The 20,075-nt window shown below is 39.9% G+C and overlaps 1 protein-coding gene across 7 annotated transcripts; it reads right to left on the minus strand.

Annotated features, from left to right (window-relative positions):
• Nucleotides 1–207: 207 nt before the first annotated feature.
• Nucleotides 208–17,923, minus strand: LOC116265741 (uncharacterized). Of its 7 annotated transcripts, none has more exons than XM_031646591.2 (6): nucleotides 17,674–17,923; nucleotides 12,421–12,482; nucleotides 11,514–11,544; nucleotides 3,346–3,459; nucleotides 827–909; nucleotides 208–754 (listed from the first exon to the last, which is right to left on the minus strand). In XM_031646591.2, exons 4-6 carry the CDS (start codon nucleotides 3,403–3,405, stop codon nucleotides 493–495), a joined length of 405 nt encoding a protein of 134 aa, XP_031502451.1. In that variant the 5' UTR covers nucleotides 3,406–3,459; nucleotides 11,514–11,544; nucleotides 12,421–12,482; nucleotides 17,674–17,923; the 3' UTR covers nucleotides 208–492. The 7 variants fall into 7 exon arrangements, with proteins under 7 accessions (XP_031502451.1, XP_031502455.1, XP_031502456.1 ...); XM_031646595.2 differs by lacking the exon at nucleotides 17,674–17,923 and adding an exon at nucleotides 13,485–13,581; XM_031646596.2 differs by lacking the exon at nucleotides 12,421–12,482 and having other exon boundaries at nucleotides 17,674–17,922.
• Between the last annotated feature and the right edge of the window lie 2,152 nt (nucleotides 17,924–20,075).

Here is a 20,075-nt window from a genome sequence, read left to right on the forward strand (position 1 = left end):
CCCAATACTCGAAGTTACGTGGCATTGGTCCAAGCTTGATTACCCAAAGAAAAAAATTTAACGAGTTTGGCCAAATTTTATTCCCAACTGCAGATAGAGTCGCGTGCAACGGCGGCTAAATCTTTCACGTTTTGAATATAGATCAGGTCTAAACTGCCAGTGATATGGTCAAAATGGTGAACGCCTTGAACGGACGATTACTGTATATAGAGAAGATAATGCAGATTCCACTTATTTTAAAGTTATTACACGTTTGATTTCACAAGAATGAGATCTCATATGCACTACTGATTTTTCCGGCCATCTGTATCACTGATACGCATTACTCCATCTACAAGGGCCGTTTCGGATCCCTCCTTGTATGTATGGCTTTCTTGCCAATCTCATGGGCAAGGGACGATACAAAACCGTACCAATGGCAAGACCGCTAGTTAGTTTTTCACTATCCTTGGCCTTCAACTAACTTGAGGCATCTAAAGCTTCGCAAATAGCTCAATTGGTTCGCTTCCTCTTGCCTGACTTATGCACCAACTTAGATTCCATATTGGACATTGAAAATGGCGACCGCCTCTTGGCAAACACATTTGCTCTGCTATCTAAGTCATCTTCTTCGCTTTCATCAACAACATTAGATTCTTCCAACTCGTCAACTCGTTTCTTCTCAGACTCCAACTTCTTTTGTAATTTTCGCTCAACTGGGTTACAGGATGCTGCTACTTTTGAGTGGGGAACAAACTTTGCTCCCAAACCCAACCTTTAAAAATGATGGGAAATATTTAAACAGACAGATCGGAAAAATGGAAAGGATAGTTTAAACAGTGCCCACCTTGATGGTCGACCCTTCATTTCCTCTTCACAAGGTTTATCCTCATCTGCTCCTCCACTCATGCTCTTCACCCACCCTTGGGCCTAAATGAAAATTAATAAAATGAAAAAAAAAAAGAAACAATTAGATATCGTTTTAAGGGAGGATAAGTAAGCAGACAACAAGATCTAAATATTCAAGTAAAACAGGTGGCTTAAATCTAATTGACTTTAATCTCATGTCTTCAGAACAGTCAGTGTTACACGAGACAGCAGTTTTAGCTATACTGCTCAAGGAATCACAATCAGCTAACAGATGATCAGATAAATAATTATGACGCCATGACCATGAATATCATTTCTGTATGTGATTGCCACTGACAACTCAAAGAGATTTTGGTCTCATTTTCAACAGACAAAGAGTTTATACTTAATAATGGGAGATACTGAGATGACCCAACTTTGGAGCCTGTACCTCACAGGAATTCATTCACCTAATCACAAATCTTACCTTGTCCAGAACTTGGATATGACAAGCCAAGGAGATGGATGTGATTTTAGAGCCCAAATCCATGATTGTAACCAACATAATGCCTATTTCACTGCCCTTTTCAACTAATATAAGTGGCATACTGGAAATTACTAGTTGACAAGAAAGATCAGATCTTAAACAATGGTAGAACTTGGCAAATACAAGGGCTTTTCCAGGATCTGGCATCTCAAGCAGAACTACAACATTGCAAAAGAAACAAAGGATAACTGAAGAAGCCAGGAGGAAAAGAACGTCTGTATTTGTGTGTGTATGTGTGTGTGTGTGTGTGAGAGAGAGAGAGAGAGAGAGAGGGATGGTCGTGATATGAAATTATAAAATTAACCTTTTAGAATGAGGAACCCAAACTCCCAAGTATGGTTATTTAGTCGCATCATGCAACCCATGTTCTTACGAGAAACAAATTTTATCCACAGTAGAAGCCAACATCATGATTTACTACCACTCAATATGCTAGATTCAGCTTCTCCCTGAAGGTATCAGAAGATGCATTTGAATTTTTGATCCTTGGGTTTGTGCCTTGGAAGTTGTGCAAATAGATCAGAAGCATATGGAAGGGAGAAAAAAAAAGGAGAGGAGAGATTTTGAAGGACCAATCACCCAAAGTAAATCAGTGACATGTCCTTTAAATGCAGCCTTTCTTCACCTATCTAGTTTTAGATTATCCATATTTCTTTTGCGACACATTCTATAGACCTATCGCTGTATTACATCTCTCTTGTGATCGACCTACAACATTGAACATTGTCTTCTGCATACTCTTGCAGTTTTATAGCGTCAACTAGCGTTTTGAAAAACTTCTGAAACTTAATTTGCAGATACTATTCTTTATTTCATATGTGCATAACAAATGATATGAGCATTCACACTATATTTAAGTCACAAAATTATGACACACATTTTATCCCAAAATGAGAAAAAAAATGAGATCCATCCTGTTGAGTAAGTGAAATTTCTACTGGAATCTCACAATGTGGATACTGAGTCTTCTTTTTTTCTCTCTCTCTCTCTCTTTGTGCAATCAAGATCTGCATAAGAGTTCTCTCTTTTGCAGATTGTTTTGGCTAAATTAGTTTTGCTGGAGTCACAGAAAAATTTCTGCCGCTCAAACTCTTTGGCAACAATGCTAACATATATAAATTGTCGAACACCTAAGAGTATTGTAATATTACATGACTCAAGATTGACGACTAGTTATAGTGGCTGACTTTATGAAACAAAAACCCAAACATCATCACAAACTCCACACGGAATCCTCGGCATCAAATCAGTATTATCCACACACTTAGACACTAACTCCAACAAGAGAATCTATAAGAGTCAAGAGAGTTGACAGAGAAAATTCAATTAAAGTGGAGAATGGAGAAGAAAGAATTTTGAGTTCTTCAGTTACTAACTCCTGTTTGAACTTATTGTTCTGATTTTAATACTACCAAGGAGACAACGACAAAGCCCTTTATGTTCACCTTACAGTCTATATATGGTTTTTTTCCAAAAAAAGGATCCCAAAGAACGAAGTCCTATCTACTGTCAACTGAACATCGCTACTAAGCAAACAAAACTGAGATAAGAAAAAACAAATTTAGAAGCATGACAGCTTTGATGTTTAATGAAGCAAGATGGATGATATAAATAACACCAGAGCAAATCAAACAGCACTTGCAATCAATCTGTTACATGAATATTTCCTGGCACATGTTCGTGCTGAAACTATTGCTACCCTTCCATCCCAGAAAAAAAATATACTGTCTTCTTATGTGGGAAAACCACAGAGAAGAGGGGAAATTGTTATTCCATACTTCTTATCCAACAACCATAAAAGGATTTCTCAATAGATATTCAGTGTGAGCAGTTAAAATGGCATGAAACCTCCAAATGATGCCACAGAGAATTTTAAGAGAAAAAGTGCACTCAAAACAATTACGTTAAAATTTTAACAATCTAAAAGGTCTATGCAAAATTAACCGTTTGTAAAGCAAAATAAGACTTACTATTTTAGAGGCTGTGTCCAGTATCACAATTTTTTGAGGAATCAGTGACGGTTTCTCCATGTTCCCCTACATATACCGTCAAAGGGACCCTTTTGGTAAACCAGAGAATGTAATCTGCCAAGAGCCCACAAGCACATTCAGTACAGCTAAAAAATGACCAAGAAAACAATGCTATGTGATTTGAACCATAAAGCGACTTTCAAATAAATGTATAACTCCATCAGTGAAAATTTTGCAGACATTGCATTAATTTCACTTTTAATTGCCTTGAGAATTTGTTGTTGTTGCATTATGATATGTGCTATGTCACATAGGTGCGGGTGCCGGAGCGGCACATTAAGGGGCGGAAGTGCGGCGAGGGTATTTATTATTATTATTATTATTACTATAATATATATATATATATATATATATATAACAAAATTGTCTATAAACAACAAAATTTACAAATTTACACTCTCCACATTTGGTGCTAAGTAAAATACTAAAATCTAAATCAGTACATTGCTCAAAATACCTTCAAATATTCTGTGCTAACAGTCATTGCAGTAAAACAAATCAAATTATGGACACTATAGAAAACAACAAAAGGCAGCAGAAATTAATCATAAAAACATGCTAAACAAGTAACCATTAAACAGCATATAACAGTCGTTGCAGCAAAACAAAAAACTGATCTAGGTGAAAAACATTACCACTTTAAGAGTAAAACTCAAGCATGTATAGTGTGTACTATGAAAAGAACGATAGAACAACAACATATTTCAGAAAATAGTCATTAAATCCTGAACATCACAAAAAAGAACTAAAAATCCGTGAAACACGCTGCAAATATGAGCAAACGCCAAATGGAGCTGCTGCAATCATCCCCAAAAGAAAAAGGCGACCAAAACAATAATCGAATTAAAGAGAAGTATCAGTGAAAGACAAAATACACAAGGGCCAGCAAGAAATCGACTAGATGGATCGTAGACTCGCAGTTGATTTCTGACGAGTTTGGGTGGAGAGTCAGCGGCCAGCGCCTCTAAATGCCAAACGGAGATGCACCAGATGGTCTTGCGCCGGTTGCCTTGTGCCAGAGATGCGCTGAAGGGTGCCGCCGGTTGTTGGAAGATAACACGCCGGTCTCAGGTCGCCGGAAAACATGAAGATCGCTGGACAGTTGGAAGGACACACGCACAACACGGCAAGGCACCTCAAGGGCAAACGAAGGCCTCTCCCACTGAGTCGAAGCCCTAATCCGCTTCGTTTTGTGTTTTCACTTATGGTTTAAAAAAAATTATAAAAGAAGGGGACAAATGTACACTAGAGCGGTTGACCGCCACCTGGTTTTGTCTTTTTGGGGGGTGTTGGATGATTGGGAAATTGGAATCGAAAAAAATATTTTTAAAAATAAGTTTTTTGGAATAAAAGAATGAAAAAATCTTTTTGATTTCCAGATGACTGAGAAATAAATTTCTAAAAAAATTGTTTCTTATTCGATAGTATGGAAACATATTTCCAAAAAAGGAATGGAGAATGCGACACGGCGTGATCACAAACAAAGGTAAGGAAAGCGAGGACGGAAAGAAGCTAACACACATGGATTACAAACACATCCAAGGACACACATGAATACAGCGCATAAGACGCCAACCAAAACTGGACCCTTACTTATTTGTAATGACTAACGTACTATCTGATGAAAATGATGAAAAGAAGCATATGACATAAAAAAATTCACTAAAATAAAAAGAATGCCAGCAAGGAAAGAGCCCCGACAAGGAATGGCCCAAAAAATATGCTTACTGAAAATTTCAGAATATCTCATGCTACACATCATGCCTTATTTCTTTTAAGAGAGCACTATAAATGACGCACACAGGGTTTCCAAGGCTACAATGCGATTGCATATATACAGCAGGAAAGCTAGTTGAGAGAATTTCAAAAGTAGAACAAGGATTTGACAGGAAAAAAAACAAGAATCCTTGATCCAGAAAAAAAGAAAGAAAATAGTTCAAGCAGATGTAAACACAGAGCACAAACCACATCCGAAACCCATCAAAGTCGAATTCAACAAAAAGAAGGAACACATAGGAAAAGAAACAGAACCAAGAAACTGTTTCAGAAGGGGAAACACAGCAACAATCTTCTTGCCCCAAACACCAAATTCTCAGTAAAACAAGAAGAAAGAAAAAAACCAGCAACATCTGGAAAGAGCAAAACAAGGCTACCCAAATTTGAAGAGGCTAATGACCACTGTTGAAGTATGTTAGATGGGTATTGGGACCGGGTCCGGATCCGTATCCGATCCAACTTGTAGCCCTTGTTGGGCATTATTTAAGTTGTGTAACCCTAATCCTTATAAAGTGAATGAAAGACAAAGGAGAGGGAAAGTCTGGCGGCTAGTGGGCACCGGCTCCTCCTCATTCGTGGTTTTTTTCCTCTTGTTGAGGGTTTTTCCACGTTACATCGTGATCGTTGTTTCTCTTCCTCTTCTTGTTCGTGTTTCTACATGGTATCAGAGCCGACGAGTTTGGGAAATTTTTAGGGTTTGTGAAGTTCCAACCCTAATATCTCTCACCGCTACCATCGCCACCACTGCAGTCACCGCCGCCGCTGCCGCTGCCACTACCGCCGCCGCCGCCGCTGCCGCCGCCGCCACCGCTGCCGCCGCCGCCACCGCCGCTGCCGCCGCCGCCGTTGCTGCAGCAGCCACCGCCGCTGCCGCCACCGTTGCTGCAGCAGCCACCGCCGCCGGTGTACCCAATACCACTGTCGCTGTTTCCGCCGCCGCCGGTGTCACTCTTTGCGCCATCGCCATCGCAGCCACTCTTGCGGCGTCGCTCTTGCGCCGTTGTCCCTTGCGCCACTGCCTTTTGCGCCGTAGTCTTGCTTCCCGAAGAAGAAAGAAGATATGCGTGCTTAGGCGCTTCCTAAGCTTGCCTCCCCCTATTCATGTCACTTCCTAGGGGTCTTTTGCAAATCCGGTGAAGTGCATCCGCCTCTTACCTGCAATATATTGCTTGGTTGATCTTTGATTCCATCTTCTTGTTTTTGTTTGGCGCCCACCGTGCAAGAAGAGGTGGCTGGTCCGTGACTTGGTAGAGGACGTAAAGGAGGAGAGGAGCGTAACTTGAGGATTGCCTCAACGTCTGCCGGCGCTCCGACGATCGTTTCCCCCAATCGACATTCTGTTCACTCTTGGGGCTGATTGGGAATCCGGATATTACTGCCCGTTGGTGCTCTCTGTTGTCATCGGTGCCTCTCTTGTTGCCTCCTGTTGGACTATCTGTGATTATGGCAGCTTCTTCATCTATAGACGTTATGGCGGATTGCCGTATGGGAGAGTGGATCATTGATAGTGGCGCTACTCACCACATGACCGGCGATCCTAAGGTCTTTCATGGGTATAAGCTTTCATCAGGAAAGGATCGTGTTTCCCTTGCCGATGGTTCATCTATCTCTGTGGCTGGAAAAGGGAGTCTCCCACTTTTGAACAAGTTCTTAGTCCACAATGCTCTACATGTTCCTCATATTCCCTTGAATCTCTTGTCGGTTAGCAAGATCACGAAGGAGTTAAATTGCGAACTTATATTTTCCGCTGATCGCTGTGTTATGCAGGACTTGGTGACAGGGAAGAGGATTGGGATTGGCCTAGCTTCTGACGGGCTCTATCGTTTACCTATGCGTACTGCTCAGGCTCTCATGACGGCAGTCAGCCAAGCCACGAAGAATAGAGAGGACTCCCTTCAGTTGCTTCTACGGTGGCATGAGCGCCTTGGACACTTGCCTTTTGGCCTTCTTAGACAGTTGTTTCCTGATATATGTTCCAGGTTAGATATGACTATGGTGTCTTGTGATGTCTGTCACCTGGCCAAACATGTTAGGGCTTCGTACCCATTGTCTAGCCATCGGTCTAATGAGGTATTTGCCATGATTCATTCTGATGTGTGGGGGCCTGCAGGGATTCCTTCTTGTCATGGTTTTCAATATTTTATCACCTTTATAGATGATTATTCTCGTAATACTATTGTCTACTTGCTAAAAGACCGTAGTGAAGTTCCTACTGTCATAGAGACTTTCATTGCCTATGTGGAAACTCAATATGGAGCATCTGTTAAGACATTTCGATCTGACAATGCTCGAGAGTATATGTGCCAGTCTGTTGATAGCTTCTTTCGAAAAAAGGGAATTGTTCATGAGACTTCCTGTAGTTATACCCCTCCTCAAAATGGAGTTGCTGAACGAAAAAATCGTCAGTTATTGAATATGACTCGGGCTCTTCTTTTTCAACGTCATGTTCCAAAAAAGTATTGGGGGGATGCTGTGTTGACCAGTGCGTATCTTATAAACCGGTTGCCTAGTCGCGTGTTGAATGGGAAGACGCCTCACTCTCTGTTACCGGGGACTCGTGAACCTTTCTCTCTTCCACTCAGAGTTTTTGGTTGTGTTTGCTTTATTCACAACCATAGTCCTCACATTAAAAAGCTTGATCCAAGATCTATTAAGGGCATTTTTTTAAGGTATTCTCCCACTCAAAAAGGGTACAAGTGTCGAGACCCTTCCACTGGTCGGGCCTATGTTACCAAAGATGTCACTTTCCTTGAACGTGTTTCCTATTTTGGTGAGAATCCTCTTCAGGGGGAGTACTCTATGTCACGGGAAGAGTATTCTCCGAGTCAGGAAATTCAGTTTACAGATTTTTTGGACTACAGGCGTGACTCCGTTGGTCCATCTAGTGAGGTGCATGAACAAGAGAAAAATGGTCCATCTAGTGAGGTGCATGAACAGGAGAAAAATGGAGAGTGTTCCACTGAGGCAGAAGAGAAGTGCAATCGTTTATTTGGGCAAGTTTACTCTAGGCGAAGAGTTTGTACAGATGAGATGACAGGTGGTGAGAATGCTACTCCCAATCCAATTAGTCCTTCCCTGGATGACCCAAGTCGTGCGCAGAAGCAACCTGTTGAAGAAGAGATTCAGACTGTTGCTGCTAGTGAAGAGCTTCCCATCGCCCTGCGAAAGGGTGTCAGGTCATGTACTCAACATCCTATTGGTAACTTTGTTTCATATTCTAGACTGAGCAAGGACTACAAATGCTTTGTATCTTCTCTTTCTTTGACTATGATTCCCAGGAATGTTGCTGAGGCTCAGAGTGATCCTAAGTGGACCTATGCTATGCAAGAAGAGATGGAAGCCTTGCGAAGAAACATGACATGGGAAGTTGTAAAGATTCCTGAGGCGGCTCACTTGGTTGGATCTAAGTGGGTCTACACCATCAAGTACAAACCAGATGGGAGTGTTGAAAGATACAAAGCTCGTCTTGTGGCCAAGGGGTTTAGTCAGAAATATGGGATTGATTATTTGGAGACCTTTGCTCCTGTTGCGAAGATGAAGACGGTCAGAGTCATTATCTCTTTAGCTGTGATGAAGGAGTGGAAGATGTACCAACTTGATGTCAAGAACGCATTTCTCAATGGAGACCTTGAAGAGGAAGTATATATGTGTATGCCTCCAGGATATGAGGAACCTGGAAAATGTTGCAAGCTAAGGAAGGCTTTATATGGGCTCAAGCAATCTCCTCGAGCATGGTTTGAACGACTCAGACTTGTCATGAGACAATGTGGATACCATCAAGGGAATGGAGATCATACACTTTTTGTGAAGAGAAATAAGCAAAAGGTTACTATTCTGTTGGTATATGTTGATGATATGATTGTCACAGGTGATGATGAAGATGAAATAATGAAGTTAAAGAAACTGTTGGCGATCGAGTTTGATCTTAAGGACCTTGGTAAGTTGAAATACTTCCTTGGCATAGAAATTGCTAGGTCTGGGACTAGCCTTGTGCTAAATCAACGGAAGTACACTCTAGATTTGTTAAAGGAGACTGGGAAACTAGGGTGTAGACCAGCTTCTACTCCTCTAGATGCTGGCCATAAGCTAAGTCTGAGAGACGGGGAGCCACTCTGTGAAGAGGCAAAAAGAAGATATCAATGTCTTGTAGGGAAGTTAATTTACCTTACTCTCACTAGACCTGATATTACCTTTGCTGTGAATGTGATGAGCCAGTTCATGCATGCTCCCACGGATGCCCACTTGAAGGCTGTTGACAGGATCTTGTGCTACTTGAAGAGGAATCCTGGCAAAGGTCTCTTATATGTCAAGCAAGACACTCTTGGGATTGAAGGTTATTCAGATGCAGACTGGGCAGGCTGTATTGACACTAGGAGGTCCACCTCTGGCTATTGTATTTATTTGGGAGGGAATCTCATAGTGTGGAGAAGTAAAAGGCAAGATGTTTGTTCGCGTTCCAGTGCTGAAGCAGAATACAGAGCTGTTGCTATGGGAGTTTCTGAGCTTTTGTGGCTGAAAGTATTGTTGACTGATATTGGTATAAAAGTTGAAGAACCAATGAAGATGTATTGCGATAACAAGTCTGCAATTAACTTGGCCAACAACCCTGTGCTTCATGACAGAACAAAGCATGTTGAGATTGACCGACATTTCATTCGAGAGAGAATTGATGCTAAAGAACTTATACTTCCTTACATGAGATCTGAAGACCAAACGGCTGATGTTCTGACGAAGCTTTATCTTCGACCTCATTTGAGAGAAATGTATCCAAGTTGGGCATGTTTGATATGTATGCCCAACTTGAGGGGGAGTGTTGAAGTATGTTAGATGGGTATTGGGACCGGGTCCGGATCCGTATCCGATCCAACTTGTAGCCCTTGTTGGGCATTATTTAAGTTGTGTAACCCTAATCCTTATAAAGTGAATGAAAGACAAAGGAGAGGGAAAGTCTGGCGGCTAGTGGGCACCGGCTCCTCCTCATTCGTGGTTTTTTTCCTCTTGTTGAGGGTTTTTCCACGTTACATCGTGATCGTTGTTTCTCTTCCTCTTCTTGTTCGTGTTTCTACAACCACCAAGGCGGCAGAGCGATTTCTTACCTGAAAACCCCAAACCACGTAGCCTTGAAAACATAACACAAACAACCAAGAGTGAACTACTTTCAGAACAGAAGCCAATGGCATCGGAAAACATAACGCACCTTTCAAAGTATGGAGTAAAAGGCCAAAACTATCTGCAGATTTGCCGCTTGCGAAGTGGCAGTTGGGGGAGAGAGGTCTGCGGAAGCTAGGGTCAAGGGCAGAAGAGAGCTGCTGCGGAAGACGGAAGAGATGGCGTAAACAATATTACCCCTCTTTCTTAGCTGGGGACGAGGGCAGAAGAGAGCTGCTGGGGAAGACGGAAGAGATGGCGCCTCCTCTTTCCCCCTCTTTCTTCCTTTCGCACGGATGGAGAAAGGGAGCGGCTGCTTTCTTCCTTTCGCACGGACGGAGAAAGGGAGCGGCTGCGGAAGACGAGTGTGAAGGCGTCCCTTCTTTCTTCCTCTCGCACGAGACCAATGCCCTTTAGGTAGTGTTTGATGGGCAGGTAACCTGGAATTGGAAATATATTTCTGGAAATATATTTCTTGGAATAAAGGAATGAGAAAAATCTTTCCGATTCTCATTTTGGTGTGTGTGTGATGACTGAGAAATATATTTCCAGAAATATATTTCTGTGTTTGATGATACAGAAATATATTTCCAGAAATATATTTCTGTGTTTGATAATAAGGAAACATATTTCCATATTTACATAATCTTTATATAGTTTCTTAAACACATGATGAATATAGAAATCAAGCACGTTAATGTTGTCGAATTTGAAAGCAATAATTTGTCCTTTCACTTTCATATCTTGAATCTAGAATGCAGTTTTCAGAACAAGTATGTTTTCTATATGGCATTTCTCTCTCTCTCTCTCTCTCTCTATATATATATATATATAGCATCTATATTAGAGATGACAATAGATAAGACATAAGGTGTTCTCTATTCATGTTCTGATCAGTACTAACAATACATTATAAGATATAAGATGAGGCATTATCCTGTTGAACATCCACACATTCCACTCAAAAGCATAAAAATTAATTCAAGCAAGGATGGACCTTGTAAAAGTGTCAATGATAATCTGAAAGTTGAAAATCACACCACGTGCCAATTGATAATGTGATACCACTTAACAAATCCACTGTCCTATATCTGAGAGAAACATAGAAGAATCGTTCATACAGGCGCACGAATGGGAAACTAAGAAATGTTGGAAGTATAGGAAATTAAGAAATGGGGCCTTGCCTTACTGTTGTTCTTGTGACACTGGCTTCAACTGAGAGGGGAAAATAAAAAAAGATCCAGTATGAGCAGCAGAAAAAAGTTGTAAACAGACAAATCCAAGTGTCAACAAGCAGATGTTGTGCGTTCATATAAAGCACATAAAGTTGTGTGTCTCAAAGCCAAAAAAAAGCCATTTTACTGTATTTACAACTACAGATGCAGGCTTGATGTGTAATGCATATAGGAGGCCATAAGTTGAATGGACATGGTTTGCTGTCATAAGTAGAACAGCGTCGATGGCAAGAAGTCATGTGTGCCCAGCCAACATGTTAGAGTCACTACCAGTACACTAGACGAGCACATGGGCAGGCATAATAACCTGGTCACCATGCTGAGAGAGATGCTCCATCACAAAAGAACGCTCAGTGCTGGACAACCCACAGTCCAATCAGCTGCATCCGAATGGAGTGAATCTATGCGGAACTGAACCAGAAACATGCAACAGTTGATGGCTGATGCACTCTCCACCCAACGTTGAGACTTCTTATCGAACAGGGGATACAGTAGGACACGAATTGCCAAAAACTATAAAATTTTGGGATATTTTTCCAAATCTGGCATAAACTGTTGATTAGGATGGGAAGAAGAAAACTGGATCCACTTCCGCGGAACATGAAACCACACTGGGTAGCAAATTCAACTGAATTTCATTTCCTACGGGTCTAACATTGTACTCATGTCTCTGCTTTCAATGTTCCACCCTACTGCAGCAAGTAGGCTGTGGAACCATTTGATTTTAGCTAGTCCCAAGTAAATCATATGGAACACAACGGAAACCACCAATATTAAAAGGACAGGAATTGGCTCATCTCCGCTAGCCTGCATACTATCAAACAAATTGAGGTAATAGGCTCATGGTGCAACTCACATGTATCAATCCTTTGTCTTGCAATTGTTTCTAGCAATTCACTTGTGTTAAGAGGAGCGTACCTGAAAAGTTGAGAAAAAGTAGATGCCAATGAATGTCAACATACTAGAGTTTAATAAACACTTAAGAAGCTGAACTAACAAGTAATACTTGGAACCTATCTGCAAATGACAAGCTCAAGTAGAAATAATAGTGAATTCATTTACAGGAAATTATCGTTTCGGCAGAACCTTCAAGTGAAGATATCTGATCTACCAACATCCTTTTCATATTCTTTAACTAATTCTTGAGTATATTCAGAAGGAGCAGAACATATGAAAATTAAAAAGGCAATCATTATTGAAGCATAAACATAAGTAATCATATAAAGATGAAAAATGTTAAGAATAGATCCAAAGTTTCAAGTTTGTCAATCCTTCTTGTCTACATAAGAAGCTGGATTCAATTCCAACCCAATTTACAAGAAGAAGAAAAGAACAAAGCAGCATGCTGTAATGAGATGCCAAAAAAAACAAAACAAAACAAAACAAGACAAATGTAAAACCAAAAAAAGAGGAGAAGAAGAACAAAAAAAACCAGGTGCGAGCCTGTTGCATGCCTACCTTCGAGCGGCCAAGATGGCGGTCCCACCAGATCCCCTGCCAGCAATCGATAGGCTGGTGACGCTAAGAAGGGGAGACTCACCTATCACTGGTGGAGAGAGCTATAGCTCTACAAGATGCGGTGTCGTGAGAGAAGGTGGTAGCAACACAAAGGAGAAGACGGAGAAGAGAGTAAGGGGAGCAGACGGAGAAGAGAGTAAGGGGAGCAGACGGAGAAGAGAGTCAGAGAGGCCAACGACGATGGCCAACCTGACCTGCTCGGCCGACTTCCTGGGTCCCCTGCTGGGGGCCTCCGCAAATGCCACCACAGCCGAGTTGCTGGGGAGAGAAGAAGGGGGGAGAGAGTGTTCTCCTCTTTTTTTTTTTTTTTTTCTTTTCTCCTCTATGAAAAGAACGGCAGGGCCAGCAAAAGCAAGCAAAGATCGAGGAAACGAGGGAGAGTAAAAATGTCAAAACCCTCACCTTATTCATGAGCTGATGAGGGAATCCTTCGAGTGGGGAAGCTTGTGGCAATAGGAAGAAGGCTGCGGCTTCACGGCGCGTGAGGACGAAGAGCGTTGCGTGAGGACGAAGAGGGCTGCTGCTGCGAGAGGCGAGTGAGGGAAGAGCAGCGATAAGGACGAAGAGCACTGCGGAGGAGAGGAGGCAAAACGCGAAACGCGACCGTGCCCTAACGGTCCAAAAAATAATTCCAGAAACATATTTCCACCCCTCCGGGTGGAATAATGTTTCCGGAAACATTATTCCGAAATCGACCTCAACGGTCGAAAATATAATTCCGCGTTTGATACGCAAGAATTTTTTTTTAAATTTGAAATATTATTCCGTTGCTACAGTGTAATACCTGCCCATCAATTCTATGCCTATGCAATTCTATTATTTCCTGAACATTTTCAGCATGTTCCTAATCTGCAGCAAAGTAAACGAGTGCAATGCACCTTGACTCATTTTCATAACAACTGCTACAATCATCATACCAAAATATCTAATAATATGTTCTCTCTCTCTCTGAGAAATCTGGTAGTGTTTGAAAAAACAAGACCATGTCAAGGTAATTCAGGTTGGGAAAGAGTATACCTGTTTTCTGATTTTGAAAAAGTCATCCTCAAATATGGCAGTGGCATCAATAGGTTGTATACAGCCATCTAGAAGCACAAGGGCCCAAGGCTGGAGAATCAAGTATGTTGTGGTGTACTTCATTTACAACGTGGACAGTGCCTCAACATATTTTAGATTACAATGGAATGGAGATTGTGAGAAAGCAACTCAACCCAGATCGTCCATTATAAACATACTGAGAAGTTTGAAGAATCAAGTGTCAGTATAGAAATTTTGTCAGGCCAATTCACCTGAAGCCTCCACTGTTGATTCGTCTCATGTGAAATTAAGACCAGGGGCCAGTTTGAAAATAGGAGCTCTACCAAAGTAATTCTCAGAAACATGGACCACTGTCAGCCACCAAAACATGTCTACTTAAATCTCTACAAGTGCTGCTCCTGAAGTCTAAGATGGCAAGGAAACAATTGTCTGTATCAGTTGTCTATTAGTTCATAATGACAACTAGGACATAAAGCTGTTCTACATGCTCTAAGAAGTTAAATTACTAAATGCGCCCTTCAAAGTGTAGGAGCAGCAGGGACAAAAAGAAAGGAGTACAAAGACAGAGAACCGACCAACCTATACTGTCAGGCAGTTAAGGTTCAGCTTCTGATTCTCTCAAAAATCATAAACTGGAGAATCTTTTGGGGTTCCATAGCGTAGCACTACTCATGAGTAAATACAGGCTTACATAGGCTTAGTCACAACTATGTCCAGGAGGACCAGGATACTTGAAAGATAAAGTTCCCACTTCCATTTCAGCACATTGTTCTTTATCCATATCCAACAATATATATGCATTTTAATCATGTAGAATGACCAATATCACGGATACAACCAGTAGCTCATTAGACTAGCTGTCCATGAGTTTCTTGCAAGCTAAGATGCTTCCCCCTGAAGCAAGACTCAACATGTGGCAATGCAAATGATTCAGGTTTGAATCAGATCCAACATCTACCAAATTTGACTTCAACTGAATTATTGGCAATCAGATTCCTACACTATTTCTTAAAACCGAATTTGTATCCAAGTAGCATAGGATCTGACATTTGTATGTACCTAGGTCGGACCTCAGTCAGATAACAGACTCGGGATTGGATATAGTTATGAAATTGTATACTGAATTTGAATCTGATTCGTGATTGGACTCAGATCCCTTTACTAGATACGACTAAAGGTTATGAAATATGATACTTTTCGTTTACAATCCCGCCTACAAGCATGGGTAGTAACTTTCCATCAGGCATGGCCTGAGAAAATACATTCTTGTTGTGTGCTCGCCACATCAAGAACATCAAAGGTTATGCTTCAGCATAGAATAAAAATTTCAAAAACCAAAACATGGAGGAATTCGCAAGAAATAATCCAAAGGTTCAACATAGACTAAAAGTTTCAAAAACCAAAACAAGAAAGGGTCGATCAAAAATCAAATTAAACTGAAGTTAGGTTCAACATTTGTGTTTTTAATAGCATTAAGTATGGAACTCACCAATCAGTAATCAAATATCCAACTTCCACCAATCCTTTTCACCTAAGGAGAAAAGAGGTAGAGAAAGGCATAGGAAAGAACATTAGAATCTGCCTCTAACTAGGGCACCTCGTGTATTCAGCTTTAGGTTTCCAGATGCTCATTTTCACTTCATATATGTACTTTATTTCTATATACTGTCAAGAAGCAGGTTCTTATTATAAGCATGATATACATTTTGGATACTATTAAATGCACTTCCATAAACATGGGCATCCGAACAACTACCATCAGGATTGGGAGGTTCTCGACAATGCCATTTACGCTTGTCAGTATATTTAGTAATCATAACTGCAACAAAAATAAATAAATAAATAACAATTTTCTTCAATTGGAGAGGATACCAGGAGAACATTTGTCTCAACTTAAAATTCTATTTTCAACTCAACTAAAAATTCTATTCTCAAACCCATGTGCAGCTATTCAAATGCCAATTCGGAAAGCTATATAGAGTGATGTACTATGTTGGGTCTGGTGTTGGAGTATGTTCAGCTGAAATAGTTGACACACTCACCAGGCTTGGCACTACTAAACTTTAAAAAACATTCACTATCAGGTGTTGTGCGTGCAAATTAAGCATCAACGTCACACTCATGGAAGCAAGGAATCCCATGACTTATTCTAGTTGAACTTTCAAAAAATATGCCTCATCTTTGTATGTGTGAGGAAAAAATTAATCAATAAATGATTTCAGCTGTAGCAAAGTGTGTCCCTGGAAAATAGACAAAAGAATAAGGATTATATGAAATATGAGATGTGCCAGATTAACCAAATAGAAAATTCTTCTGCTGAAAAGCTGGCCTCCATGTGAGTATGGGACTTCAAGTGGATGGGCAGGGCCATGGGCATCATGCAGGTTGGCCATTCTGAACAGATCAATTATTTATCTGGTGGTCAGCTACATCAATCAAGCTCACTATGCCATCCTAAGTTGCCCATACAAATAAGCATGATGGCCCGTTCTTTTTTTAGCATGTTTCAAGGAATGTCTAAATTTTAAGTAGCAAGTGATGGACAATTTACACTTGAAACTCTCATGTGGCAAGAAATATTCAGAATGCAAAGCATAGAATCTTGTGTTAGCTCGGCATATCATCTTCAAATTGACAGGTAAAGTCAAGCTCTTAATAAGCATGTGCAGACCTGCCTTCAGTGTTTCATCAATGGATGCCATAAAGAAGTTGTCATGCTGAGTGAATTCCATCCAAAACAGCATGTTGTTTTGATAGCTGCTCTCATGCCCTTGACCACTAGAACTCAAGATGTACATCGTGACCTTAAGATTTGGGTTGCTATTCCACTAGAATGGAATATAATCTAGTGAAAGTGCAAGATTGTCGGAAGAATATCAGTTCACATGAGACTGTGTGGGACGGTGAACTGCATTTTAAAAAATTTATTTATTCATGAGTTCATTCCCGCTACAGGCACCAACGTAGTTGCTAGTTACATCAAGTCATGGTTAGAGTTTATTGTGTAACAGTAACACCATGTTCTCCGGATGACTATCTCTATCTGGGTAACTAATTGACTGCCTTCAGTCTCTAAGGTGCGTGAATTACTTGTATTGAAAGGTTAAGAAGATCACCATTTTTTTGGAGCCTTGAAATGAAATGTCAGAGCATTTGAGTTTTTTTTAAGTAAAGTTTGCAATGGCTGTTCGCTCAAGAGGAGAACAGGAAACACATGAATCATACAACATCAAACACAAGACTTCGAACCCAAGAGTTAAAACTCGCTATGAACAAGAAAAGTAAGATATGCAATTAACAACTTGGGCATAATTTTATATTAATACTAATCAAACGAAAGAAAGAAAAGAGCAGGAGCGTAACAAAAAATAGCCCCACAAAAGGGAAGGAACAACTAATATTCGAACGTTGCAGAATCACCAAAAAACGAAAATCCACTAAGAAAAACCAAAAAATCTCTAAATGGGCAGAAGGTAACACTGAAAGCCCCATCAAAAGTATAAGAAAATGGAGAAACAAATCTGTATTGGAAAGGGGAGAAGAAGGTAAGGACCTGCATCCACTTTGCGGTGTGGGCACTAACAAGGGACAGATTCCGAACCGAGCTCCGGGCGTACGACGGATCTAATCTCCTGAGATACGAAGAGAGAAGGAAAGACCCTAATTTCCTTCCGGAAGCCATCGTTCAGAACAAGGGAAGAGGGAGCTTCTCCAATTTTCTGGTGAGGATGAGAGTTTTTTCTTACGGCGGCAAGATGATTAATTTGCAGATGCGCATGCACTTCTTTGAAATTACATAAGTTACGCGGATTCCCGGGGATATTGTCGAACGCTTTGGGGGAGTAAGTAATCGGGTCGGACTGGGGTAGGATGCAAAAGGACAATGGTTTAAGACTCCGGGATTTGAACTCTTAGTATGCAAAGGATAATGGTCTGAATCTAGATCCGAATGGTTTACCTGATCTAATTTAATAAATAACATAGAAAAATAAATACCATCTGAGCAGGAGATATTAAATCTCTTAAACAATTTAACTCATCTGCTCAACTCAACCCATGACCAATGAACCCACAACCAATATGAGCCAAGTTTACATAAATTTCTTGAAGCTAGAGCTTGAAATTAAGGCTGGACATCAGACTGGTCCGACAAGAAGTCAGAATTGGGTTAGGCCGCAACTTGGGCTCGACCTAACTGCCTGCAACCACATGTTCCCAACTCAACCCATGACCAATGTGTGACTCATCTCCCCGCAGGTTTGCATCGGAATCCATGACCAATGTGAGCCAAGTTTCCTTCCTAACTTTCTTGGATTTAAAGTTTCAAATGAAGACTGGACATCAGACTGGCCCGAGCCCGATAAGAAGTCAGGGTTCGACTAAGCCGCAACTTGGCTCGACCTTGAAACCTCATTCAACCTAGAAGCTTCTATGGAGTCTATTCCATTGATATACAAGGGCTCGCTTTATTCCTAAGAATAAAGCAATTTATACCTTGAATGCTTCACCCTTTACACACACACATGATTCATGAATTTGATGGTGTAATATTAAAAGGTGAAATATAATGTACAACTTATTCGAAAATCGAACTGGCAAAAGCTACGGATTCAGCAAGTGTTGAATCCGTTGTTTTAGAAACATATTTACGTGTTGTGTGTGAGAAAGAGGGAGAAGTGAGAGAGATGTATTAGTGACTTTTTTTTAGTAACAAATTTTTAATTTGTAGTATATATATATATATATATATGTGTGTGTGTGTGTGTGTGAGAGAGAGAGAGAGAGAGAGAAAGATAAAGAGAAAGAGAGAGAGGGAGAGAGATGTATTAATAACTACCAGACTAGAAACAAAAACCAAATTTACTAAAGATAATTATTAAAGTGTTTCTTATGTAGTATAACCTTATGGATACTATCCTAAGAGTGATTGGATGAGAAAGATATATTAACTTGCTCATTTTGTGAGTTTAATCATGCTTTTTAATTATAAAAAATGCAAGGGTCTTATAGCATCAAAATTTTGATAAAACAAAAATCATACTTTAACAAAAATAACTTGAATCAAAGCATGATTTACAATTAATTATTATATGAACACGTTCAGATGTTTACATTATGTTTACGACATTTTTTAATACAAAACTAAGAGGTATAATTTTTGTCTCTTATCTTTCTCTCTGTCACACATGATACTATATATATATATATATATACATATATATATATATATATATATATATGTTGAATGGTAACTCTAGTTTTTTAAAGTCACCAAAGTGATTTAATCTGCACGTTTGATATAACATGATGGATGGTTAAAGGAAAAATAAGAAGAAAAAAGTGATAGGTTTCGTCATATAATATTAATTTACATTTTTTTGTCGTTGTTTTTTTCTCGACCATCCATCTATCTTAAACGAACAATTAAGAAACAAATAAATATAAATAGGTATAAGCAAATATTAGATGACAAAAATATTCATCACCTTTTTATCAATTTTTTAACCATCCATCATGTTGGATCAAACGGTTCCGATTAAATGGTTGTGTGACTCTAAAAACCCAAGTTATCATTCAATTTATACATATATATATATATATATATATATATATATATATATATATATATATATATATATATATAACCCCTACATACCAAACTTTGATGTGGACCATTGGTTATAACAAAATCATAATGGATATTAATTACTAAATATGAAACTATATTGTATTTTTAAGAATCCAAAATCCCCTTAAAAGAGAGAAACATCCAAGAGAAAGATCCTCATTAACAGTTTTGGAAATGCCAAACAACTGCATTGAATCTCAGTTTTTTTTTCTTTTTATTAATTGGATAAACGACTTCAAATTTAGAAAGTAAATTCCTTGATAAACCAATTCATCCATTACACGTTTTCTCCGGAAGTCTCATGAAATTCATCTCCTAAATTAATT

Source organism: Nymphaea colorata, chromosome 12 (assembly GCF_008831285.2).
Source record: "Nymphaea colorata isolate Beijing-Zhang1983 chromosome 12, ASM883128v2, whole genome shotgun sequence".
NCBI classification, from domain to species: Eukaryota; Viridiplantae; Streptophyta; class Magnoliopsida; order Nymphaeales; family Nymphaeaceae; genus Nymphaea; species Nymphaea colorata.

Coding starts and splice junctions, on each gene's coding strand:
- LOC116265741 (XM_031646591.2), bottom strand. CDS start 3,405: ATGGAGAAACCGTCACTGATTCCTCAAAAAATTGTGATACTGGACACA. Junction 910..3,345: donor TGGACACAGCCTCTAAAATA/GTAAGTCTTATT, acceptor ATTTTCATTTAG/GCCCAAGGGTGGGTGAAGAG. Junction 755..826: donor ATGAAGGGTCGACCATCAAG/GTGGGCACTGTT, acceptor TCATTTTTAAAG/GTTGGGTTTGGGAGCAAAGT.